This window comes from Tiliqua scincoides, chromosome 5 (genome assembly GCF_035046505.1).
Source record: "Tiliqua scincoides isolate rTilSci1 chromosome 5, rTilSci1.hap2, whole genome shotgun sequence".
Taxonomy (NCBI): domain Eukaryota; kingdom Metazoa; phylum Chordata; class Lepidosauria; order Squamata; family Scincidae; genus Tiliqua; species Tiliqua scincoides.
Window position 1 is genome coordinate 34,281,906 of NC_089825.1, and position 26,754 is coordinate 34,308,659.

General features: G+C 42.9%; 1 protein-coding gene and 1 pseudogene across 1 annotated transcript in view; one reads left to right on the top strand and one right to left on the bottom strand.

Annotated features, from left to right (window-relative positions):
• Positions 1-26,531, top strand: part of HDAC9 (histone deacetylase 9) — a 518,896-nt gene extending 492,365 nt beyond the window's left edge. Inside the window, exons 24-26 of the mRNA XM_066626951.1 lie at positions 7,120-7,204; positions 11,233-11,386; positions 26,432-26,531. Of these exons, the coding sequence (XP_066483048.1) occupies positions 7,120-7,204; positions 11,233-11,386; positions 26,432-26,471 (279 nt within the window). The 3' untranslated portion in view covers positions 26,472-26,531. The remainder of the gene's footprint in view (positions 1-7,119; positions 7,205-11,232; positions 11,387-26,431) is intronic.
• On the bottom strand, positions 15,369-15,488 carry LOC136655159 (5S ribosomal RNA; annotated as a pseudogene).
• Positions 26,532-26,754: the final 223 nt, after the last annotated feature.

Sequence of the window (26,754 nt, forward strand, 5' to 3'; positions counted from 1 at the left end):
TAATTAGAAAAAAGATTGCTCAGTAGCTAACACATTGTTCAGATTCTCCTACAGTTTTGTACTGTCATTTAAGACACTAATTTTATGGAATAGTGATTCTTTTTCTCAGTAGCCTTTGAATTAACCCATGCAAATTTATCATCATATACTAATCTGGTTTGTGTGTGTATTTCAATACGTATAACAAAGTTATACAGAACCTTTCATTACGGCTTATTGCATTCAAAATCTGAACCCAACTCAAAGGGATTTTTCTAAGAATGATGGTGAAGAGTGACTATAGATAGCATTCTTTGCCTAACCTACCCCTACAGCCCAATCCTAACGAACAGCCCAATCTTGAGCTGCCTGTGGTGCAGGGCTGCGGCAGCGCCGAAAATGGCTGCCGCTGCATCCTACGTGCTTCAAGCAGCCCTGGGCAGCACCTTGGGAGAAGGGGACTTTCGTCCCCTTTCCTTGGGTAAATGCAGTAGCCCCACAATGGGGCTACTTGATTCACTGCAAACAAAAAGGTTGACGTTGAATCAAGTGCCTCTGTGTAGGGTGGTGAGCCCAACACGGAGACTTCGGATCTGGTGGAGTGTCGCTCCACCAGTCCCACCTCTCTCCCTCCCCGCTCCCTTCCCCACTCTCTCCCCGCCTCCCAGAAACATCTCCTCCCGCCTCCCCCCACAGCCCCGCTTACATCTCTGCTTCTCGGCGGTCTGCGAGAAGCAGTGGACTGCCACTGGTGCTCGCCCAGCATTAGGGCCCACAAACATGCCTTATGGCACATTTGCTACAGTGCGCGCTAGTGGTGAGCCGGCATGCTGAGCGCAAGATTGGGCTCTAAATCCTCACATGGTCATGCAGAGGCACGTGATACAGCTCCTGCTGTATCATGTAGGGAATTTTTGACTGCTGGAGGCTTTTTGGGTTAAGTTCCAGCAGCTGCTATGGGTCAATTCAGACATGCACCCGCTCAATCTCTGGTGCAAGTCTGCATTGACCCAAAGGTAGATCAGGCCTGGGAAAGGGATTGAGATTTGACATGATTTGACAAGGGATTGAGATTTGAGATGACCGATTCCACTCCCTTCTAGGCCTGATCTCACCATGCTGTCATTGCACCGTTCTGCCCACCTCTTCCCCCATTTAACTCCCTCCATACCCCTCTCCAGTCCCCTGTGTGAGCTTACCCCGGCTAATTGGGTAAGAGGCACTTTTTCAAGTGGGTGCTCCTTTTTTTAGCAGGTGGAGAGTAACTGGCCCACCTCCCCCCAGCACTGTCTGTTCTAGTGGCTGTCTGCTGGTATTCATTTGCATCTTTTAGATTGTGAGCCCTTTTGGGACAGGGAGCCATTTAGTTATTTGATTTTTCTCTGTAAACCGCTTTGTGAACTTTTCGTTGAAAAGCAGTATATAAATACTGTTAATAATAATAATAATTACCTGCTCTGGCAGGCCTTCTTGGGCCTGCAATGCACAAGAGGCCACTCTGTCCTCCCTGCCAGCAGACCAGAAGCACACATCAGTGAAGGTTGCTTTGTGACTGCCTTAAAGCAGTCTCCACCAGAGCAATGCTAGTTACGCCCTTGGGGGAGAAGGATAAGATTGGGCTGCTAATATCCTTTATTTAGTTACTTGAAAGTAACTTTAATCAAAGCAATTGAACATCTTTCCAAGTGAATTTGGTTTGAAAGCGGTGCCCATCATGAAATAACACAATCGGTCCGTGTGCAACTTTTTTGCAACGTAGAAGATATCGTACTTGAGGATGAGGCATTGAGGGAGTTAGGTGAATATAAACAAATTCAATACAAAGGGAAATGTTGACATCACATTTCATTAACATTTCTGGAATAGCTATGTCTTAATGCACGTACATTGCCTGCAGAAAGATATGGTTAAGTCAAAGGAGAGGTGGTAGCTCAATGGTAGAAATGTATGCTCTGTTTGTAGAGGGTCCCACCAATCTTTGATATCGCCAAGTACAGCTGGGGGGGCCTGTTTAAAACCCTAGAGCTGCTGGCAGTCAGTGGGGTTGGAAGGACCGATGTCTGACTTAGTAAAAGGCAGCTTCCTGCGCAGCATCTCAACTTTGAAAGATGGGTGGCATTACAGGGTGGGAAACAGATCACTGGAGAGTTAGCAGTAGGTGATGTTATACTGGGCTAGGGATGAACAGTCCACTTGGTGCAATGTTTATTTGTTTATTTAAAACATTTACATCATGCCTTTTCTCACGAGAAATGTGTCCAGGGCAACTAACAAATCAGACCACACAACAATAAGACCAATAACACATCATCAAGAAAGACAATATAGACTATAAAGGCTGCAGCATAAATCAAGCCACGGTTAATTTAGAACTGCAGGATTGAAGCAGCTTTGCAAATATGTGACTATTGAAGATGTGATTAACGTTTGGAAGAGATGAGGCCTTTCCTTCAGGAGAGAAATCTAAAGCTTTTAGTGCCTCCACTATAAAAACCTTGTCTCTGGTACCCATCAGATGGAGCGCAGTTTAATGTCATCTTGAGAGCAGAGCCTCAGATTCTGATCAAGGTGCTTGGGCAGGATCATATGGGAGCAGGTGTTCCTTAACCTGCTACCAGGCCATTTAGGCATTTAAAGGTCAATGTCAGCACTTTACTTGGGTCTGGAAGTGAATTGGCAACCAATGCAGCTGATACAAAATAGGCATTCTAGGAACTGAACGTTTCACTCCTACCAGCAATCTGGCAACCACAGTTTTAACCAACTGTTTTGTTTCTGGACTACCTTGAAAAGCACCCCCACGTGTAGCACATAGCAGTCATGTAATCTGTGCATAACTGGATCATTGATACCTGAAGCTCAGTTGGCAATGCCAAGATAAGTCCACAGCTGGCAAACCAACCAAAGCTGGAAAGAAGCAATCCTGACCATGGCCACCACTTGAAGATCTAGTGAGAGCTCCAGACCCAGGAGTACCCCAAAACTGTGAAATTGGTTTTCATAGGGAGTGTGATTTCCCCATCTAAAACATGAACACCTCAGACTGAACTATCATAACCCCCAGCCAACAGCACCTTGATCTTGTCTGAATTAAGTTATAGCTTGTTTGCCCTCATCCAAGCAGCCCTATCAATCTCTCCATCCCTCCAATAGACATCTAGTTCAGGAATTTTCAAACACAATTCTATGGTTAGCTCACTTCTGCTTGTAAAGGCATGCTGGAGCTTTGGCAATTTGTACCTGGCCTGCATGGTAGGGCCATGTCTTTGAAAACTTTTGCTCAAGCATGCACACTTCTCTGGAAGCAAATTCCAGAAAGCAGAAGAGGCCAACTGGGCCTGCATCAACCCTTTGAAAAATATTCCTCAGTGTATCTTTTCAAGCCGATCCATCAAGTGGCTTTGTTGCTCCTGCACTGACCTTAGTCTGTTGTTTATGCAAAATTCTTTTATAAAGATGTATTTCCAGCTCTTTTGCAGTGGTTTTTTTTTTTTTTTTTTTTTTTTTTTTGTATGTGTGTGCAGTTTGGCTCCAGAGCTAATAGAATGCCAAGAAGTGTAGGAGTGAAGGTGATTGTGCGATGTCTGTCAGTTGCAGAGTGATTCTTTTTGTTCACTGCTGGGTCTCATGATATTTTCCAGGGACACTCGCTTGTCTATTCAGTTTAATGATAAAAATAATAATAATAATGGATTGCTGCCATCAGAAAATTATTCTCCTTGATGCAGTCTTTTTCTTTTTTCTTTTTAAATTTCCAAAAGGACGTTGCTTAACTCATCTGGCTTTTTTAGTTTTTGATGTCATTTTCTCAACAACGAATCTGGGTCAAACAGGACATAAGTGCAATGATACTAACTCTGGAGCCTGATGAGGTTTGGATGACATGGAACAGATGAAGAGTGGCCGTTTCAGAGGCTCCCAAATGACTTGTTGATTATTTTACAGGAGACACCTTAAATAGAACCCTACAATGCTGCCTCTAGATTGGATTCCTGTCCAGTCCACGGCCTAAAATTGTTTTCTTTATGCTTCAGTCTTAGATTTGCCCTTCCCATTAACCCCTTTCAGACTAACACATAATATCAGGTGGAGGAAACAGGAGAGATCCTCATGCCCACAATTCATTTGCAATGCCATTTATTCATGCTACAGACCTGTCCTTACTAAGGAGTGGTTTACATATTCATCACTTGATTACCACAACTCTCTCATCCTGTCACCTCAGAAACCTGAGGCCTTCTCCAACTGGGCATGCGTCCAACAGCCAAGCTGCACCCCTCATCAAAAGCCAATTGTAGCACTATTATTAGTTGTTCATCAGGAAAAGAGACTGAAGAGAGATAAAATTCACACACTTCACACTTGTTGGCAACCTTCAGTCTCAAAAGACTATGGTATCACACTCTGAAAGGTGGTTCTGGAACAGCATCTAGTGTGGCTGAAAAGGCCAATTCGGGAGTGACAATCTCTTCCACACTGGGAGCAAGTGCAGTCTGTCCCTGGTCTGTCTCCCTGGCTATGGGCCTTCCTTCTTTGCCTCTTTGCCTCAGACTGTTGGCCAAGTGTCTCTTCAAACTGGGAAAGGCCATGCTCCACAGCCTGCCTCCAAGCAGGCCGCTCAGAGGCCAGGGTTTCCCACTTGTTGAGGTCCACTCCTAAGGCCTTCAGATCCCTTTTGCAGATGTCCTTGTATCGCAGCTGTGGTCTACCTGTAGGGCGCTTTCCTTGCACGAGTTCTCCATAGAGGAGATCCTTTGGGATCCAGCCATCATCCATTCTCACAGCATGACCGAGCCATGCAGAGATAAAATACCCATCTAATAAACCATATGGTTCTATGGAAATACTCAGGACATATAGTGTTTATACAACTTTCTACATGGGGGTGGCCTTTAAGACATTCTGAAAGCTTCAGCTGGTACGGAATGCTGTGGCCAGGGTCCTCTTTGGGGTGCATTTATCAGAACCTCTCAATGTTTTACGATCAGTATTGGTTACCAATTTACTTCCAAGGTCAATTCAAGATTCTTGGCATTGCCCGTAAACTCTTCATCTTCTCCCATGACAATCAGCTCACACACTGCAGTTGTCATCTAAGGCCCTGCAGAATATCTCATTGATTCTGAAAATGCAGCTGGTGGGGACCCATGACAGGGACTAGTTAGTAGTGGCACCCAAGCTGTAGAATCCCCTCCTCTATGAGGTTCAGTTGACTCCTTTGCTTCAATTTTTAAAAGATTGGTGAAGACGCCTCTGTTTTGTTAAACCTTTTATTATGTGCTTATTTTTCTGTCATTCTATGTTTTGGTTGGTGTGCTCTTTTTCATTAAATAGGATTATATACCATCAGGTTATTTGTTTTCAAACAAAATTGTCTTTATTTATGTGCAATTTGCCTTATTATCCCTTTAATGGGATAGGGAGAGACAGTAAACAAATATTTAAAATAAATAAAAATAGATACATAATGCTTCACAAAGCTGTTTCCAAAGACAGAAACATAAAATGAACCGCAGAGTAAAAAGATAAAATAAGTAACATATAATGAGCAGCAGGATGAAATGATTAGAATCAGCATTAAATCAGCGATTAAAACCAGTGTTAGCATAAGCATAAGCCAGGTGGAATAAAAATGTTTTTGCAGCTTTCTTAAATATAGGCAAGGTGAGAGCCTGCTGTACGTTCCTAGGAAGTAAATTCCAGAAACAAGGCACCATCCCTGAAAAGGCTGTGTCCCAGATACCTGCCAAAAAAATGTTGATTATGGTAGGCCTGAGATGTCAATCTAAGAGTTTGTGTAGCTTCACATGGGTAGAGGTGGTCCTTCAAATATCTTTGTAACAATAACCTGTGCGAACATGAATTAAGTACTAGCTTTGTACATCAATGACTGAAGAACATAACTCCAGGTAATCTAACTTCCTATTGAGCGCAAAGTGGAAAGTGTTCCTAATTTAGTGAATTATAAGGGGGGAAATTACGATCCTGGCCCCTGTGCTGCCCGGGGCCAGGACCGCAAAATGCTGTCGTCTTCCCCACCCTGTGGCCTGAATGCCTAAAAACATCAGGTTTTCTCTGAAGTGACATTTTTGACCTTCTGAGAGGTGAAGAGGCCATGCATGGCCTCCCTGCCCCCCAGAAGGCTTCTGAGACCACTAGAAAGCTTAAAAATGTCACTTCCAGTGTTTGCTGAAAACCAGAAGTGATGTTTTTAAGCCTTCTGGAGGCTCCAGAAGGCCTTCTGGGGCCCAGGAAGGTCATGTGCAGCCCCTCTGGCTTTCAGAAGGTCTAAAAACATCCTTCTGAGGATCTGTAAATGGGCCTGAAGAAAAAAAACGGGCAGTGAGGAGAGGGGTCACAACAGCAACCCCTTCCAGGTGGCACCCCAGGGCATTTGTCCTCCCTGACCCTCTTAGTTAAGCCAGTGATGGGAGTGGGTGGTGACTATATGTCACAAAGTCACATCAGTAGGTGGGCAAGTGAGCAACACGCTTGTTTTTTTACAAGTTAAAAATGTACATGAATGGACGAGACACCAGGACAAATGTCTGTAGTAGTGTATTCAGCCACTCCAAGCGTAGCAGAATGTCACTGGTGCATACAGTTTTATATCTGTGCCAAATCAGAGCTACTGTATAGTATCTGTGAAATGAAGTATTTTGCGTGACTCTGCTTAATTTCAGATTTTTGTTTCCATGAACTGTGGCTATCCAGAATAGGGGAAGAAATAAACACAAGAACAATGGAGTGTTCAGTTCTGAGGCCACTTCACCCCAGTTTTGTTTTGGCATACAGCTGCACAGATAGACACAATGGAATTTGATTTGTGAGGAGCCTCTAAAAATTACCCAAATAACTAGCATTTTTAAATGACTAGTACACAGGCGTGCACCTGCTTGAGAGACTCCATAGATTAGTCTTGCAGTCACTGGAAAGGCCCCTTGGAATTCAATTACATGGCTGGAAAAGAGAAAGCTAAACGGTGCCCTATCCATTTAGAGGGAGGAATCCCAGCAACATGTTAGCTACTTCTGGGGCTGAAATTTTCATGAGGATTAAGGCATTCTCAGTGTGCTTTTCTTCCCTGTGGCTTACTGCAAATTCATACTATGTTGCACATGATTTGTTCTGTTGTTGCAGCTGGAGCCCCTCTCCGAAGATGTCCTGTATGAAAGCCCGAATGTGAATGCGATGGTTACTTTGCAAAAGATCATTGAAATCCAGAGTATGTTTCAGGATTGGTTTGTTTTTCCAATGTTAATATTAGATCTTGATAACTGAACAGTTTTGAAAGTTACATGACCAGGAACATGTACGTACAGTCCCAAATATCTGAAGACTTGGATGAATGTTCATATACGAATGGAATAATCCAATCCTCTTTTGCATCCTTCCTAATTTCTCCCATGTGCTGCTCCATGCGCAGAAATTTCTTGCTGTTGATGCCCTTTCTGCATTGGCAGTCCTGCTGCGAGTGGACAACTGTACTCATGGGAAAGCTGTGCCGTATCTAATGGGGCTCAAAATGGACTATCTGGATTGGGCACTAAGAATATATAAGAGCATTAACTACAGAGTCTCCTAGATATGCTGATATGGAGTTACATGGTGGTTATAATGAATCTGAATAATGGAAACATCCCAGGGTTTTAATGATGGAGTTCTTGTATAATTTTTGCTGTGTTTATAAGATACATGATACGATATATACTATCATGCTTCAGACCAGCCAATCAGCGGAATTTTAATCAGCTCTCACATTTTAAGAAATGTTTAGTTCTAATATTGCCTCCCCCCCCAAAAAAATAGTTCATATCTGAAGGTATCTTGTAAATAATTGGGTTGGTTTATATATTTTTAAAATTAAAAATGAATGTAATTTAGTAGGTGTAACTTGAGATACATTGTCTTCACTCATCCATTCTTCATGTAAAAATGATCAAAACATAAGAACATAAGAACAGCCCCACTGGATCAGGCCATAGGCCCACCTAGTCCAGCTTCCTGTATCTCACAGCGGCCCACCAAATGCCCCAGGGAGCACACCAGATAACAAGAGACCTCATCCTGGTGCCCTCCCTTGCATCTGGCATTCTGACATAACCCATTTCTAAAATCAGGAGGTTGCGCATACACATCATGGCTTGTACCCCGTAATGGATTTTTCCTCCAGAAACTTATCCAATCCCCTTTTAAAGGCGTCCAGGCTAGACACCATCACCACATCCTGTGGCAAGGAGTTCCACAGACCAACCACATGCTGAGTAAAGAAATATTTTCTCTTGTCTGTTCTAACTCTCCACTCAATTTTAGTGGATGTCCCCTGGTTCAAAACAAAAGGCGGGTGTACAAGTATTGCGCTGATTTCACAGAATGAGATAGTGGCGATAAAGATGTCGTTCCCTTGGTCCAGTTTTATTGTGTCAAAAGAGCAAAAATGGCCTGTGCAAATGTGAATAAATATTTCAAGGTAGAATGGAACCTAGGACAGAACTGGGTGCAATCATTAGCATATCAAGCAGCTCAGGACCAGCTCTGCCTTTAGAAAGCATGGGGTGGATGCCATTTGGCTTGCCTGCCTCGGACATTAAAATATCTCACTCTGTCCCTGTCTTGGGTAAATCTGATGAATAGTGGAGTTGTGTATGTTGTATGTTCTGCATCCGAGGAAGTTGCAGGGCACGTGAATCAGCTGCCGTGTGTGTGTGTGGCGGGGGGGGGGCAATGATCCAAAAGTGTACACACATGAGAGCAGAATCCTGGTTGAGCATTACTATGGCTTTATTTTATGAATGCCCTTTCAAAATTCTAGCAGCGAACATGGGTTCATTTATTTTACGGCAGAGCAGGGTATTATTCCTATGCCAGCAGATCTGGCTTTCTTGCACATCTGTTTTTCTAGCAACCCCCCTCCCCAACTTTGTGAACACTGAAACCCATAAATAATGGGTTTGAATTGCTTGTTCATTGCAGAATTTGACTGTGGCATGAATGTTCTCTGGGAACATTGTGGAATGTCCATATAACTTTTTATTAATTTTTTTAGTTTTAATGAATACAGATTATAGTCTCTAAAATGCACCATTAATAGAGAATGTTTTTTGTCTTGTTTTTGTAGAATTTGCCAGACCCACCAATTGTTCAGTGCTTTTACTCACAGTTTTTAGTCATGGATTTTACACCTCTGGAGAAAAGCCAAGTTTCTATCACTTAATCTTAACATTTTAGATACTTAATATACTTCAGCCTTTATCCCCCTAAAATTCTCTGTTATGTAGGGATCCTGCTAACAACTCAAATGGTTATGGGGCTACATTTCAAAGGACCCACGTCCCTACCATGCTACCAGTTGATTGAGCAGATTGGCCTTTTGCTTCTGAGTGGCCTTTTGCTATTCTGTTGACAACACCTATTCCATGTTTGGACGAAAGAAATCCCATCTCTTGAAAGGATTCAAGCTGTGCTAGACCCCAAATGGTGAGCAAGCAAATTTACAAGCTGAGGAATTCCTCCTCCAAGCTGTTGAGCCCCTTCCACAGTCTCCTGAAAGGTTAAAACTAGCATTTTGAATTGTGCTCAGAAATGGACTGGAAGCCTCTGCTGATGTTTAAACACTAGTGATATGGGTTCCGTCCTCTTGGATGGAACAGTTCAGCAGCTGAATTCTGCTCCAGTTGAAATTTCCAGGTAACCTTCAAAGGCAGCTTTGAATAGTGCATTACAGTACAGTCTAACTTGGACATCAGTTCCCAAGGATCATTTATGTAGAATTTCCTTTTAGTGTTACCTCTTCTCAGCATGGTCCTCCTCTCCATTGGGGGGAGGGGGATCACTTATTAACAGTTTGTGAGTGTTTTTTTTAAACAAAAACTTAAGAAACTATTTTTTTCCAAAATCAATATAAAAGGTTAAAGAGAAAACATATACAGTAACACACACACACACACACACACACACACGGAGGTAACAAATTCAAAAATGATGGCATAATAAGAGAGAAGTGTATTTTGCATTAAAATAATATCAGACTAATGCTGGGTAAGGAACAAAGGAGAAGGTAGGAAGGTTCCAGTAATGGCCACAAGTTAGAAATACACACATTTGTATCTCTCACTGCCAGCATCACAACTTGGCTCTGCTCTTTCTCACCTCCATTTTTTTTCCCCAGAAGCTGATGATTAGTTGGGGTTCTTCTAAGGAAGTTGTCCCCCAGCCATAACTAGAGCCTGAGGCCATCTGCTAGTTCCTGGAAGTACACTTGAGCTGAACCTGTGCTTGAGCTACTGGCCTGCCTTTGACTTTCACTGGAATAACTGTTGGCCAGCCAGCACTTTTTAACATACTCCAAGCTCCCAGGTGCCACCCATCTGGAAATCAGTAAGCGCCTGAAAGGTTATGGTACCAGGAAGAATACATGTGTGTATTCTGGGTTGTTTAATTGACCTTAGTTCTTTAATAATGCTCCATTTGTGAGTGATTATTTTTCATTCAGCTGGACAGCTGCTTCTCTTTTCAAAGACTTTTTCAGTTTTCAAAGACTTTTCTTTTTGTTTCTTTGAGGCTGAAAATTCTCATTGAAAAAATATAATAATAAATTCCACGTATTATATAATGATCCAATGTTCCCTTGCCTACTTTTTTCTAAGCTACCATATAATATATGGCAGTGCTCCAACAGCAGCCAGTACATATATTAACATTTTAAATAAATTATTGTTCTAGTACACACCCTGAGGTTAGAGGTGAAAGAACATCCAGGACTAACAAACCTGATTGTTCTGGCAGTGCAACTGTGTAGTCCATTTTGGCATGCCTAACTTCTTTCTGTTACAGTCATCTCTGTCCTTCCCCCCCTACCGCCCCCCACTCCCAGTTTTCTATTTATGACTGTATTGATTTAAATGTACCTACCGTTCTTCTAATGTCAGTTTTTGAAGTGGCCGATATTGCCACAAGCTCTCACTCTATAGAATGATTCAACAGCCCGCTGCTTCTCAGATACAAGGAGTTCATTAAACTGTGTGCTGTTCTTTCAGTTTATTACATTCTCAGGAAGACTGTGACATAGACCTTGGAAACAGAATACTTTCCAACTTGGCACTGTGGGATCTAGAAATATACTTCATCGCAGCCGTTTGAAATCCCCATTACCCACTCACACACTTCTAACCACTCTGTTGGACCTACGCAATTACTAAGCTTATACCACCGTGCTAGCTAAAATTCCCATAAATTATGATGTATTTTCTTTAGGCAAGTACTGGAAGTCTGTGGAGCCTTATTTTGTGCCAGTTAGCTGTAAGCTGGCCGCGACTCAGAAACAAGAGCGAGAGGAGACGGAGGCAGTCTCAGCTATGGCCTTACTCTCAGTGGACGTTGAACAGTCTTTTTCACAAGAACCTGGCAGGTATGTGCAAATCCTACCACTGCAAGTGACAAATCTTCCTGTACTTGCATTGTTCAACGGAAGAAAAATGTTGAAAGGCAAACTGTTTTTCAGAGTTCAGGGGCTTTAGGCTTTAGTCTTCATGCTCTTTTCTGACCACTTTGGAACAACATAAAGAACAGCCCTCTGTTTGCCTTTGAATTCTTAGGCTAATACTGTCTTCAGAGGAAACTGGTTTGTAACCACTTGTTTGTACCAAGGGTGTGGAAGCTATTTCAGTGGTCTTTGTTCTCACGCTTAGAAAACTGTGAAGCGGTATCCCTTCTTCAGATGGGAGCAGGGGTTTAAAAAAAAGAACGAAAGAAGCAAGACCAGCTTCACCAAGCATATTCATAAGGAGCATTGTGCAGTTCAAATCCCCAAGAAACAAAATGACAAATTTATTTCCAAGGCTGGCTTAGCCATTATGTCAGGAAGAATCCCAGGCCAACTGGGCCCCCTGCTGGAGTCTCATTATTTGGGTTCTCCCCAACTGTGTTATTTGATGTTTATCTGTGCAATCCTGTAACCTTTCATGCTCCAACTCCAACCATGTTGTTGTTTTTTCTCTTTGTATGCACTCCCCATAGATTCTTTCATAAACTATACCCAGTCCTTATGTTGATTGAAAATGTATAACAAAATGCTTTGCTTCAATGTTTTGTCAATTTCATCGATGGGGAAGGGGGGGGGGGAATAGAAGATAAAATTGACAAGACCTTCCTTCATACATATTCAGGAGAGCTGCCTACTGCCACACTGGAAAGCAGGACTTCATACCCTTCAAAAATAAAAAGAAAATGAATTGGTCCATGAAATAGCACTGGGTAGGCCACAGCAAGTGGCTAGTCCTAGGGCATAATCTGAAACAATAATGAAAAATAACATAATGCCACAACCTAACTCAAGCTAAGCACATCTGAGTATGTTCTTATTCCTGGATGGGAGACCATCTGAGAACTTTCCTTGAGTTTTAAGACAGGAAAGGGCAACTAAAAATCTACTTATATTCGCCACTTTTTATAGTCTAAAGAGGCATTTTATGTGGCCATTTTAGCTGCTTCTTTACATGTATTTTTAAAAGGTGAGTGGGGAAATGGAACATCAAAGGTGGATGTGGGTAGACGTATCACTTTGTGTGGATGCTGGCAGAACAGAAAATGTGCCTAATGGATCACAGATATATGGGGCCACAGAACATGATTCTCTGTAGCATCCCCCTGAACTAACCCCATTCACTTCGCTTACAACATTAGAAAGAACATTTATGAAATGAAATAAAGATCTGGTTGAATAGAAAGTGGCCATTAGCGTTAACCTTCTAAGCTGATATGCAGTGCAACCGTGTGTTTTCAATTTTAAGCTGCCATCAGTGAGACATTGAAAAGGATAGGCAAAGATCACCTCTTTACAGATTAACTCTTATGCTAATGAAAACGTATTCATTTCCATGGATCGGCTGGACCAAAACTGGGAGTTGGACCAAAACTGGGAGTTGTCCTCTGATGAGTGAGGCTAACTGTACTTTGTTTCCCACAGTGAAGTTTGATCAATGAGTAAAGGAGGGAGTGTCCATTTTCCTGGCCTGTCAGCTGTTGTTTCACACTGACCTAACACAATTGACTTGGAAATGAATTTAACAATTCTATAAAATGAAAGAACAACTGCCAATACGTTTCACTGGTCAAATATTTCAACATGATGTGTTAATAGTTTCAAGCACAGGAGAGAGAGAGAGAGAGAGAGAAGAAAAGTGACTTTGTAAAAAAGGACGTTATAGAGTTCTTACATTTATTTGTGCCAAATATTTTTGGCATTTCTGCACAGCAAAGTAGAGTCCAAGTGTAGTAGAACTATTCTGAATCCATGGTGTGAGGAAAAGGGAGGGGGGGGGGGAAACAGAGAAAGCCAAGTTCCATTTAGATCAGTGGTTCTCAAACTTTTTAGCTCTGGGACCCACTTTTTAGAATGGCAATCTGTCGAGACCCGCTGGAAATGATATAATGAACCTGAAAGTGATGTCAGGCTAGAAGTGACATCATCAAGCAGGAAAATTTTTAACACTCACCATGAGACAAATCAAATCAATAAATTAAGTAAAATTTTCAGTAAGTAGAAGTTTAAAAATTTATTTAAAATAAAGAAGAACCCTCCTAAGCCTTCTAAGCAGTTGCTGATCTGCTTAAAAAAAAATCTCCAAACATCCCAAAGACTGCAATCCTATCCACATTACCTAGGAGCAAGCCCCATTGACTATCATTGTTAAGATCATATACACAGTAGTCTGTTAAAAATATAGATCTGTAACATTTCCGCAAATGCAGTCACATACAATGGTAGCATCAAGTCTAATATATTAAAAAATAAAATACACATTGAAATGGAGACCCACCTGAAATTGGCTCATGACCCACCTAGTGGGTCCCTACCCACAATTTGAGAAACACTGATTTAGATGAACTTATGTGAATGTTGTGAAATTGGACACACAGTTGGAAGAATTATTTGTGGATGTGCCAGATATTTTGTGTAGCCCATGGTTTGTATCCTGTGGTCACTGTGAAGTTAGTCGTGACTAATTTCCAGAGTCATTGCTAACTAAACATAGGATACATGAATGCCCTTTCAAAATTCCAGCAGCGGAATGCCCTTTCAAAATTTCAAAATTCATAGGTAATAGGATTCTAATCATTTCAACAGATATATTTGCCTGCAGTGATGGCATAACCAAATAATTTGTTCCATTGTTTAGGCACAGAGGTCCATCTGGTCCACTCTGAGCAGATATTTGTAGATGACACTGAAGCCAGTCTTTGTTGTTTAAAGATGCCCATATGCCCTACACATTTGATGCATTTGCTGCAAATGCACTGTTGTAAGAGTGGTGTATTTACAGCAATCATGTTTGTGGCATACAATGTAGAAGACATACAGCATGCAAATCTTTCAGTATCCATGTACAAACATTAGATAGTCCTATTGGTCCTAGAAAAAAATTCAAAAACTTGTAAGACTTTTATTGGGACCAAGATTTCAATAAAGAATTGAAATCTTAAACAAACTCCCAGTTTCTGCAAAATCCTTGTCAGACTGGGTGTTAAGCAAAGCAAAAGTCAGGGTGGGGGAGGAGTAACTGGATATGGTGTCATATCCCCCAAAGTCTGTATTTTATAATGGCCCTAAGATGGAGTACAGAAAGAGTTAAGCACACTTATGCTGATTAGTCTCACTTGGTGGGTTCCCGGATGTGGTTTAAAACATGAGTTAGCATGCGCACATGGGGGGGGAACTATCTCATGGGCTGTAATCCTGTGCTAATGGCACAGCTCAATGGTTCAGCAGGGAATGAAGAGGGTAAAAGATGCAATGCACAGATTTTATTGTGGGGATAAGTTCACAATAATAGGGAGGGAGAATCAAAATGAAGCAATTCAATGTTTCTTAGCTTTCCTAAACAGCCCTGTTGATAAGGAGAGCTTTTCTGATGATAGGGAGTTGATAAGGAGAGCTTTTCTGGAAAGGAGTCCTGAGGTTGATTTCAGACTTCCATAGAACCTATAGAAGCTAGACCCTAATTACTCTCTCTCTCTCTCTCTCTCTCTCTCTCTCTCACACACACACACACACACACACACACACACACACACACACACACACACACACACGTACAAAAGGAGGAGATACATACACCAGTGGCCCAGTCCTGTCCCCCACCATTGACAATGATCCAGCTGTGCCAATAGGGTGCATGTTGCATCCAGGGGCACCCTTTAGAGGAAATGCTGGTTAGGGGTCCTTCTTTTGTGTTTCTATGAACTTGTTTTTCTCAAGTTGGGAAGTTCCCATGAGGTGGGGCTTTTGTGGTTATCCATGGAATTCCGAGGAACAGCTAAGGCTACATCCAAACCAGCCTGATGAGGTGTGTAATGGTTGGCAACCTTCAGTCTCGAAAGACTATGGTATAAGCCTACAGCACCCAGTATTCCCAGGTGGTCTCCCATCCAAGTACTAACCAGGCCTGACCCTGCTTAGCTTCCGAGATCAGACAAGATCAGGCATGTGCAGGGTAACAGTTGCTGCTGAGGTGTGTGTGTTCACAATAAAAGTGTGGCCTCTTGGCCCGTAGAGCTTACCTCCAGTCCTGCTTCTGAAACTATGTCACTGGCCTAAGTCATGCTCTCTTACCAGGCACTCAGAACCATGTATCCCTGTACACATGTGTTTCTCTCTGCATGCTTTAAGAGAAAAGAAATAAAAGGCTGGTTAGCAACAGGTGCTTGACAGGATCTTAGTTTGCACCTAGGACGTCTGAGTTGAAAAAGGCTGAGATGAAAAGGCAATCATGGCTGTTTTCCCATTTTTGGAAATATAATGTCCAGCAGTAACTCTGTTCTGTCCCCAGCACTAATTGAAGCATACAAGTCCCTTTTCAGCTAGAAGTAAAAAAGAAACAGTGGTAGTTTTTGTGTAGCAAAACTGTAGATAATTTCAGGTGACTTACTAGAGAGAGAGCCACTGGGGCTCTCTAAGGCAAGGGTTCCGAAGCTGTGGGTCGGGATCCACTGGTGTGTCATGACCAGATTTTTGGTGGATCACCAAAGGGTGATGGAAAGATCAGATAACCAAGGGCGCAATCCAGCCCTTGACTTGGGCCAGCGCCCAGGAGCAAGGAACTTACGCCAGCCTAAGGGCACCTCAGGATTGCGCCCTGTGTGATTATTTTTTGCCCAGATCCTAAAGTGTCCTAGGAAAAGAAGCCAAATACTGTCTATAGAAATTGCCAGAGTTCCCTTTATCAGCTCACATTGTAAACACGAAGCATTTTTTGACTAACATGAAGAGATTTGCAATGAAATGTTGTCATATGTCTGAGTGGCCTAATTTTTATGGTCAATTGGAGCCATATTTTTGACCCAACTAAAAGAAAGTGTAGTTAGTTTGGCATATCACATTACAGAGTTTAAACTAATTAGCAGTTAATTGTCATACTCTGAGAGCGTGCTAATTTAAAACCACTGCCACTTAGCAGTAATTGATTTTTGAAGAGCTTAAATAAAGCCACCTTTCTCCCCCCCTTAACAATGCATTTGCTTGTGCAAATATATTAGCCAAGCCATCATAAGTTCAGATGTAGCAATTCCCCCCCCCCTTTTTTTTAAACATAAAATGAAAGGGGAGCAAAGTTGAATGGAGTGGGAGGGAGAGAAGGATGTGTGATAAAATAGATAAAGTGGAATTCAGGCAGTTGTTGGATTCATTACACTTCATCAGTCTGGGCTAAAATCAGGGAACGTTCATTGTGATGAATTGTTCTGGGGGAAAAAATCACTTTGTTCTCTTATAGGAGCTGTCACTGTGCTTGGAAGCCTTCTTGGTTGTCTGTCTTTGCCTGCATGTGTACCATAGGCTACAATCCCACTCACCTGAGTGCAGACCAAGATAAACACAGTATTTGTACCCAGCTTAGGCTCATGGGTAGTGGTGTATTGGTAAATTTTGAAATGCAGGAGCTCATCATGACCCTCCTGCATTGCCACATCCCCTTAACCATGCCCCATTAAGACTATACAACAGAAAATCAACTTTAAATTTTGTCAGAAGTGTTGTCTTTCCCTCCTTTCAGAATAAAATTATACTTTATTCTGAAAGATCTAGCTCTGTATTCTTCAGTCTTGAGGTCAGGATGACAGTGGGGTTGCAAAGCTTCAGTTCTGTGGTCGGGGCAACTTATGGGAATGAAAAAGTTGCAGACCACTGCACTAGAGCAGCACCAGGTGAAGGGGGAGGCATTTGGTACACCCCTTCAGGTACCAGGGGATTGTGTCTCAGTCCTGCTCAGGTTTTAGCAATTGTGCTAAAATAACTTTTACTAGTGCCAGGCTTCATGGCAACTTTTTCTGTTCTCAATAATGAGAATATTTGGTTATAGTGAACAATGCTGGGAGGGTGTAAAGGAGGCGGGAAGTGGATGGCAACAAGGTGGAGGTGGTTGGATAGGGTCCTGGAGAGGGCAGGATCAACAATGGAGTGTCCAGTATCATACTTTGATTGATTGATTGATTGATTGATTGATTGATTGATTGATTGATTGGGATCAATGTGATCCGCCGTCATAAATGGTGTAGTGCCACTGTAAATGGCATGCCACCGCTATGTGCAAAGGACCCACACAAACACCCCTCCCCCGTTTTGGCCTTGCCAATTCAAAACACAGAAGAGAGACACCAGCAAATAGCAAATAGGAAACAACATTCCTGGGGCGAATAGGAGCACTAGGGCTTACTTCCAGGTACACACATATGTAACTGTTTTGTAAGTCACTGTCACCATCATGGCCATAAGATAACTTGTATTTTCTAGATAATCCAAACTGCTGTGGAATAGCGAGCTAGGGTGGGTATTGTAATAAATAAATATAAGTCTTCACAATTATTTCCCTTTCTCTGCTGGAAAGAGGAGTCCTTTTTGAAAGTGACCTTAACAATAAGTTAAACGCTTCCAGAAATATTATTTAATAATAATTTTGAGCGTAAGTGCTAAGAGGTTTCTGTGGAAAAGATGAATAATGATATGAGGTGAGCATCTCCAAACCATGTAGGCCCAAATTCCACATTCACTTTTGATATAAGGAAGCTTTTTTTAATTGTTGGCATAACACGGCCTCTGGTTACTCCACTGCACAGCATCTGTCAACATCTAGCCATACTTGGCTCATGTGGCCCAGCCAATAGAAGGCAGGTTTTATCAAGACAGAAGCCCACCTCCCTATCTCACCATTGCATGGTTGCCTGCCCCCTGTTCTTGATGGCAGCATCAGACTAGCTGGTCACTTCTTGGCAGGGTTGGGAACTCAAGTCAGGTGACAGACTTGAGTCGCGAAAATGCACGTTTTTCATGGACTTGTGAGTCACGTGCGTGGAAGACTTGGAAAAACACTCGGATGTTTGACTCAACCCCCTGACTCATGACTCGCATTCCACTCCGAAGACTCGAGTTGCGTGCCAACGGACACGGTTTACGCCACCCCCTTCTTTCACAAAAAACCTCTTGTGTTCATTGGGGAAGCTGTTTTTTCCATGTGCAAGCTCCAGCACCAATAGCTAGCAGGGTACGTACGCTGTGTTCAGAGATGGGCTGGGAGTTTGGAGTGAAAGGGTTAACTTTTTAGTTTCTGCTCCAAAAAATTGGCAGGGTCTCATGATTCAGCACCTGCTGGGTTTCTGCCCAAAATATCAATTTTACCTGGGTTTTGCACAGAACCCAGACAGCAAGGCGCCTCTGCTGGTCCTCCACTGCATCTGTTAACCAAAGGATGCATCTCTGCAGCATTCATTGGCTGAAGGATGTCTCTGGGAGAGGGAGGGGACAAGGGGGACAACAGCAGCCGTTTTTCGCCAGATGTGCAAGTGGGTTTGCAAGCAGAAGGAGGGGTGCAGGAGGCGGGAACAAGTGGGGGGAGTGACTTATATCACCTACTACACTATTCTCCAAGTCTCTCTTGGCAGAGTTTCCTTGTCATCCTCCTGCTGTCTTTTCAGAAGGGGTGGGTGTGTTCCGCACTGCTGCTTGACAGGTGAGATGGAGGGGGGACAGCGGGGGAAGTGTTTACAAGAAACTCTGAGACACACCTACAGCCCAGCTCAGCCCTGTTTCCCTCCGCAAAGCCACCGTGGGCTTTTTCTCGCTTGCTCGGCTCATGCTGCCCCCATCCTGTGCCCTCCCACCTGGCTGAGCTGGGATACACCCTTGTTCCCTGCCACGCCCATGGAGTGAAGGGGGGCTTCCTTTGCCGCCACCAGGGTGGGATCACATGAGGGAAGGGAAGGGGTGGGTGCGTTCCGTAGTGCTGCCAGACATTGGGATGGGTGGGGATGGTGGAGGGGAGTTGAAAGGGAAGCCCAAAATACACACACCACCCCATAGCAGCCCCGTTTTCCTCTGCAGAGGAGCTGCGAGCTTTTTAAAGTGGGCGGAGTGACTCGAGTCCTTGAGTCACAAAGGGTGATCGATCGGTGATTTGGAAAGTACCCCTGTGAGGACTCATTTTCAAGTCAAGTCACAGGGGCAGTGACTCATGACCCGATTCGAGTCGCGCCATGCTGGACTTTACTATCTCTGCTTCTTGGTGCTTGGTAGCCCAGTATTTCATTTTTTTTTTCCCCTTTGCGCCATGCTGGTCATTGGGATGAAAATTTTTTCTTCTCTTCTGCACAGCAGAATGAGTGGAGCTCCATCCCTTAGTAGTGGTGTGTGTTCGTCAATTAGGTCCACAGCCAGTCAGGTCAAAATTGGCAGGAATGTGTGTATTAAAGGAGAGGGAATAGGAATGTATAGTATGAAGATGAGGAAATATATTTACATACCAATTTACAGAAAAAAATTGGCAGGCTTGTTATACTCTAAAGGAATAAGAAGACCAAAGGGTCTCACTGTCCTAGAAAAAAGACTCAATTGAAACATGGGGAGGAAAGCTATACAGAGACAAATAGGGACATTTGGATATTGGCAAGCACTCTGAGCTTCAATTGGCTGTCATTGCTGCTGGATTCAGGGGTCAGTGAATGCAGCCCTTGGAATCACAGCTGCTTCACCCACCCAAACCAAATGAGCTTCAGGATATGTATATGGCTGGTCTTTCTCATCCTGTGTGAGACTGTGAGCAATTTTAGCAACGACACTGGGCTCGACGCTAGTCTGGTGCTTGTTTGTACATGGGGTATGAAGCAGGGCAAAACCTGGCATCGACTGCCTGATCCCACATTGGAATTGTTTTCTTGATTTATTTCAACATTTATACTGCACCTTTCTCCCACTAGAGGTCTCAGGATGGTTTATAGTACTCATTAAGAAAGATCAGTGCAGACCACAAAAATCCAACCAATAGCAGCAAAAACAACAGTACAAAACATTTTTCATAAAAGCTGGAGGGAATAACAGAAAACAGGAAAACCTAGGAAATGCTTGTCAAGGGGAAAAAAGGCTATATCTTCAGTTTCCTGTGAAACAGTGACAAGGAGAGGAACAAATCCATATTAACAGCTGAATCCTATGGGCCTTGCGCTGACGGAACTTGCATTCAGGGCCACATTATGACTTTCATGGATACTAGATGTTTTTGCCTTTTGCTTTCGCCCTCCCACCATAATGATATCAATATTAAAAATTATTTTTGGTACAATTTCAAATACCTCGACATGTTTTCCTGTTTTAGGCAAAATTTAATAATTGTTGTGGGCACTAAAAGTTTTCATTTTTCTGACATGAGAAAAAAATTGACACGCTTTCTTTGACCCTAAAAGTTCAATTTTTTTCTTCTGATTTTAAAAGGAATTAAAACATTTTTATGGGCTCCTAAAAACATTATGAACCCTAGGCACTGCGCTTACTATGCCTAATAGATACATTGGTCCCGCTCTCACTCCCTTAGCTGGCTGTTGGGGTTGCCAGCTCATACCAACAGAGTGTAACCCCTCCACCAGAGCAGATATGTCCATCGAAGGGGCATTCCAGGGCTTTTCAGGGGAGGTTGTGGTCACAGCACATGGGCGAGAACATGTCAACGCTGGCTGAGAGCATGCCAAGAGTGGGCTGGGGGCAGATATTGGAAGCAGTGACCACATCAATATCCTATGCCCCAGCCCACCCACAACAACCCACTTGGACCCACTCAGTTCAGCCAAAGAGCTGGCACAGATGTGAGTAGCTTTATTGGGGACCAGGCCACAGCAGAGTTGGTAAGTAAAAAAAAATGTTTTACATAGCTTTCCGTCGTGGCCTGGTCCCCAGCTAGCCCATGCCATGCAGGGGAGGCTGCACCAGAGCCTCTGCATGCTGTGAGCCAGCTCAGGATAAGATTGGGCTGTAAGGGAGGGAGTTTCATGAGTCAGGGGCCACCACAAAAAAGTCCCCCACATTCCCACATAGACTCAAAGGGCGTGAGGATGCAGAAGAAAACTTTGAGGTCTTAAAAGAAGGGAGACAGAGAGTAACTAGCAGATTATGCTTGCAGATCTTTTTTAATTTACTCAATAGTTCTGACCCTTGTTTAACCCAGGGATGGTGCCTCTCCTCCTTAATCCCTGATTCATGCACAAGCATTAATTTCTAACTATATAGTCTCAGCTAGAACACACACAGACACACACCAAAGAAACTGAGAAAAACCCAGCCTTGTTCTTTCATGGATCAAACGCAATCTGTTGTACAAACTCAGGTCCAATACTGGTGTGTGTGTGTGTGTGTGTGTGTGTGTGTGTGTGTGTGTGTGTGTGTGTGTGTGTGTGAGAGAGAGAGAGAGAGAGAGAGAGAGAGATTTTCTTTACTAAAGACTTGCCAGTTATGTTGGAGGTTATATTGGTGTTCAGAGTAAGATGATTCATTTCCAACTCAGAGTTTGAAAAAAAAAAATATGGCTCTTTTCCTGGCCAACTTATATCTGACTCATTTACCACTGAGAAAAAGAAAAAATGGTTCTGGCTAAGCATCATTTTTAGGTTCTCCCGCTTGTTTTCTTGCTCCTCTCTCTCTCTTTTTAAGTGACATCATTGAGTAAACAGTTATTTCAGTTTGATTTATTCTGACTTGCAGACCAAAGCAGGCTGTAGGGGCAAGCTGTGATTTTCTGGGTGTTTTAATGTTTTGTTTTGTTAAAGAACTCTTGCTTCATATGCAGCAGAAACTTAATTGGAATTGTCAAGAGAGAGAAAATAGGTAGGAGAGAAGCCGTTGATGGGAGATGAAAGGAAGGGGATGAAAATATCGCTGCCATTGATTTAAATGAAAAGGATGAGTCAGTAAACAACCCTGGTCTTGGAAAGCCCTGCACATCACATGTGCTGATAACCACTCATTTTGTACATTGAACTGATTAGAGCCTTGTGCTGGACAGACAGCTGCATCAGTAAATATACAGTAGGGAAAATGCCTTGCTTTGAACCCTTTCAAATGTAAGCAACACCCAGGAGAAACGGGAGTGGTGCAATATAAAAGTCCTACAAGAATTATTACACACCATTTTCTATCATTGTACTTTTCACCATTCAACGGGAATCGACCATCTCCATTCCAATCCTGCCGGAAGCAGAACAGAATCAAATTAATGCAACCTATCGACTGATATTACCCTGGGTAGCTAAATGGAACCTGCCTGTGCAGAGGCCCTGACTGGCAGGTATTGGGGATAAACATCAGTTTCCAGTTGTAGCTGGTGGCAAATGTCTTTTGCTCATGCACAGAGTGCATCACTAACAGGTGTAGTGACTTGCATACAATACACTTGTACAGTTTTTGTATATGCACATGCACTGTTGGATAACCACTGTATGCTCAGCAAAAGTCTTTCACTTCCCCTTGTAATATATTTTTCAAAATACAAAATATTTTTTTTTTCAAAATGCCACAAAATAGAGTGGCATTAATCTGCCACTCTTGAAAATGACAAATTGGAAGTCACTTCCTACATTATCCCTGCTAACAGAGTAACAGGCACTTTTTAAGTGGGTGCTCTTTTATTTAGCGGGGGGAGAGTAACTGGCCCTCCTCACCCCAGCACTGACTTTTCTAATGGCTGTCTGCTGGTGTTCTTTTGCATCCTTTTAGATTGTGAGCCCTTTTGGGACAGGGAGCCATTAGTTGTTTGTTTGATTTTCTCTGTAAACAACTTTGTGAACTTTCTGTTGAAAAGCAGTATATAAATACTGTTAATAATAATAATAATAATAATTACACTAGACCGGTTACTTATCCTTTGTGTATTTACATTGGTGTAAATTAAGTTAGGCACCCTGAGGTTAGTGAAAACATTCCAGTAAGTGCAGAACTTTGAGCACACAAAATATTATATAACTACTATTATTATTCTCTCTATTCAATTCCAATTTCCATAGTTTTCATAGATGGTCTTTCCTGCAATATATAGGTCACATGGAATAATCATCTCCAGGTTAATGCTGATTCTTGGAGATATTCAGACCTGAATATTCAGATATTCAGGAGCTATTTCCCTGAATATTCAGGGGATATTCACCCCTGGAGGAGTGGCAATCACAGGACACAACTGCACAAATTTATACTTTACAATAGTGGCATAACTCTCCACTGTGATGCCCAGGGTCACACCTCCAGGGGTGCTGCCCCCAGCCCCCAGAATGCCTCTGGTGGTGCCCTCAGGGGGCATCCCTCAAATTGGTGCACTGATGCCATCAGTGGCCACCTGAGTGCTGCACAGGGGGAGTGGATAGCAATGTGGCAGCGCTCCCCCAAGCCTGGCACCCGGGGAATTTGTCCCCCTTGCCTCCCCCAAGTATGCCACTCTTTAAAAACAGTCCTGTGTTTCTATCTAGTAAGAATTAATATTGAACACTTGAGCTGTGCATAGTCCACTCACTTCTCACAACTTAACCACAGGATTTTTGAGAGGATAAAAAAGGGATGCAGGCACAATTTGTCTGGCACTTAGAGCTCCTTGGAGGGTAGGGACTCAAATTTGAACATAATATCTCGGTGGGAGGAAGGGCAATTAGGACAAATTTGAACATAAAATCCTTTCTAGGCCAGTCCTACTTTGTACATCAATTTTGGGCCCAGTCCTATCCAACTTTCCAACAAAGATACAGCCATGCCGACCAGGCATGTACTGCATCCTTGGCGGGGTGGTGGTGGTCATAAAGCTACATCAGCATTGAAAAGTTGGATAGGATTTGGCCCTGTGCCTGTTAGACTAGGAACCAGTCCTCTTGCAAAGAGAGTTGGAAATGTGCTCTTTAGAAGTGTGCATTTTCTTCCTAATATGGCAAGAGGTTCCTAGTATGTAGAGTCGCCCAACTGGAAGCAAATCATATCCAGTAGGTATCTTGAGCAGGGCTGGCCCTATTCAAAATGTTTTTGTTGTTATATACCCCAATGAAGGCTGAACGGATATATGTGATTGGCTGAAAATTGGCTGAAATGCCGGCAACCTCAGCAGCAATTGGCTGAAAGTTTTGATAATTTATTGAGAAGAAGAAATTCAGTCAATTGTTGCTGAAAAGGGCTGAAACAATTGGAACAAGTAAATTGGCCCTCCATGCACTGAGAAGACTATTGCAAAGGAGTCTTTACACAAGGAGAGTCTGGTCTGCAGGCCCCTCTCTCTTGTCCCGACAGCTTCACAGAAAACAGAAGTAAAAAACCAGCTTGAAACTAGAGACTCAGACATGGGAAAGAAGAAAACCGGGATTAATTTCTCAGTGACATAGCCCAGGTTACACAGAAATCTTTAATTGGCCATTTTAATGCAGTTAAGTCTTAAAATGCTCTCCCCCTTTTCTTCTTCCTTGGAGGGACCAAGACAGTTTTGCCTCTAGGGAGGAGCCTGTACTGTCCGCTTTGTGTCTTGCTTGTGCTGGTTAGCTGGTAGCTATAGGGGGGTGGCATATGAAGAGGGCGCTAGGGGTGTGTGGCCCTGGTGCCAGGCTGTGGGAGGTGTCCGAGTCTCCTCTCTTTCCTTTTGCTAGAATTTGAACAGACACTGTAAGGTCCCAATCCAACATTTGAGCTATACAACCACTTTGGCGTTTCACAGTGATATAAGGGTACGTATAGTTTTATAATGCGAACATGTTACGCTACAAGCGAGCGATGCATTTTTTCCAAAACAAATGCCAAAAAAACAAGCACTTGGTGCTGTACTGTGTTATGCTTAACAGCTGTTGCAGAGATTTCACTATGATATTTTCATTTTCCCATGCATGCAAAGTCAGGTACCATCGGTCTGGATCCCAGGCTGGTTCAGGAATTTATTGCTGTGCAATTTGGTGCCATCAGATCTTCTTGCTTCTACTAGCATTGAGAAATTGTTGCTGTTAGGTTTGGGGGTTCTTCGTGGGGAGGGGGGTTTGCAGTACGGTTCATCAAACCCTTCTCAGATAGCCTTTTCCTCAGGAATCTTCCTCACTAACATTATTTGTGGATTGTAAACCATGAACTGCAATATGAAGGAATCACCAGTGTGCAGCCAATTCAGGCATCAGTGGTGATCACATGTGTCTAGTTTTTCGTTAGTAGCAAGCCATGTCATTTTACACGAACTTCCAGGGATAAAAATAAAATAAGGACATTAATGAATCATTCCATCCTAGTTGAGATTTTCCCAGTAAAGGAATTCTGAAAATGTGCGTTCATCAAAAGTAAAGTGTCAGTGTGACGTGTGTGTTCTCAGACATCAGGGCAAGAGTAAATTCATATATCTGACCTTTCATCCTGTCGGCAATGCAATGTTTAAAATCATCTCTGATTATGTACAGTACTCTCCAGAGCTGTTGGGAGGGGGCAATGGTTTATTTTCTCTTTTTTATATTTCCAACAGCCAATTTAGTTCAGCCCGTTGGCTGCCTCCCAAGTGATTTCTAATAAGGACAGTGTGCATAATCAGATTATTTATTATTATTATTAGATACCTGCTTTATGGCAGTGGTCTGCTAATCAAATTCCAAATTTGTGCTCGGAAGTTTTAGGCAGGCACGCAGCCAAGACGGTCTTGAATGCAAAGGATCTCACAACCGAGATGAAATCTTGGAAACTTTGTGGAATTCTTTGCGTGTTACCTGATGTTGAAGAGGGTGTTCCCTTGTTAAGCTGAATAAATTGGATCCATAAATATTTAGAGAGAGGGAGAGGGAGGGAGACAGAGAGAGAGAGGAGGAAGAGGAGGAATGTACCAGAGAGAAAGAGAAGGTTGCACCTTTCCCCCCATTAAACAATTTGATTTTGTTGACACAAAGCATGTGCATTTCTGAACCTCAAGTTATAAAATATTCTGACAATATTAATATAAACAGGAACCTTTTTCAGTGATTGCTTGGATCGAAAATGTTTTTCCACTTGACATTTGTTTATACTTCCTAGGAAAGAACCTTTATTTATGGATAACTGCAGAACACAAATAAACATGGGGGAGAGCTGAAAAATCAGCTTTGATTATGCATGAAAACCTACAATGTCATTGTGTACTCTGGTTCCGTATTCTGATTGCCTGTTTATTTTTCTTAGAGCTGCTGGCGAGCCCATGGAAGAAGAGCCAGCCTTGTGAAGTGCCAAGTCCTTCCTGATATTTCCTGTGTGTGACATCATTGTGTATCCCCTTCCCAGCCCAGCCAAAGCACCCTTAGACATGTCTTGTGTGCTGCCTGGGTGGCACAGGGCAGATGGAACATAAACACTGGGCATAGAATTGTGAACAGCAGCCTCACTTGTTCATTGGACAGACTTAAAAGGGCCTTCCAAGGCTCCTGCGATGTAACCGCTACAACTCTAAAGTTACAGCAAACCAGAGCTTGCAAAGAGGGGGAGCCCAGAGCTTTCCTTCGTTGTGC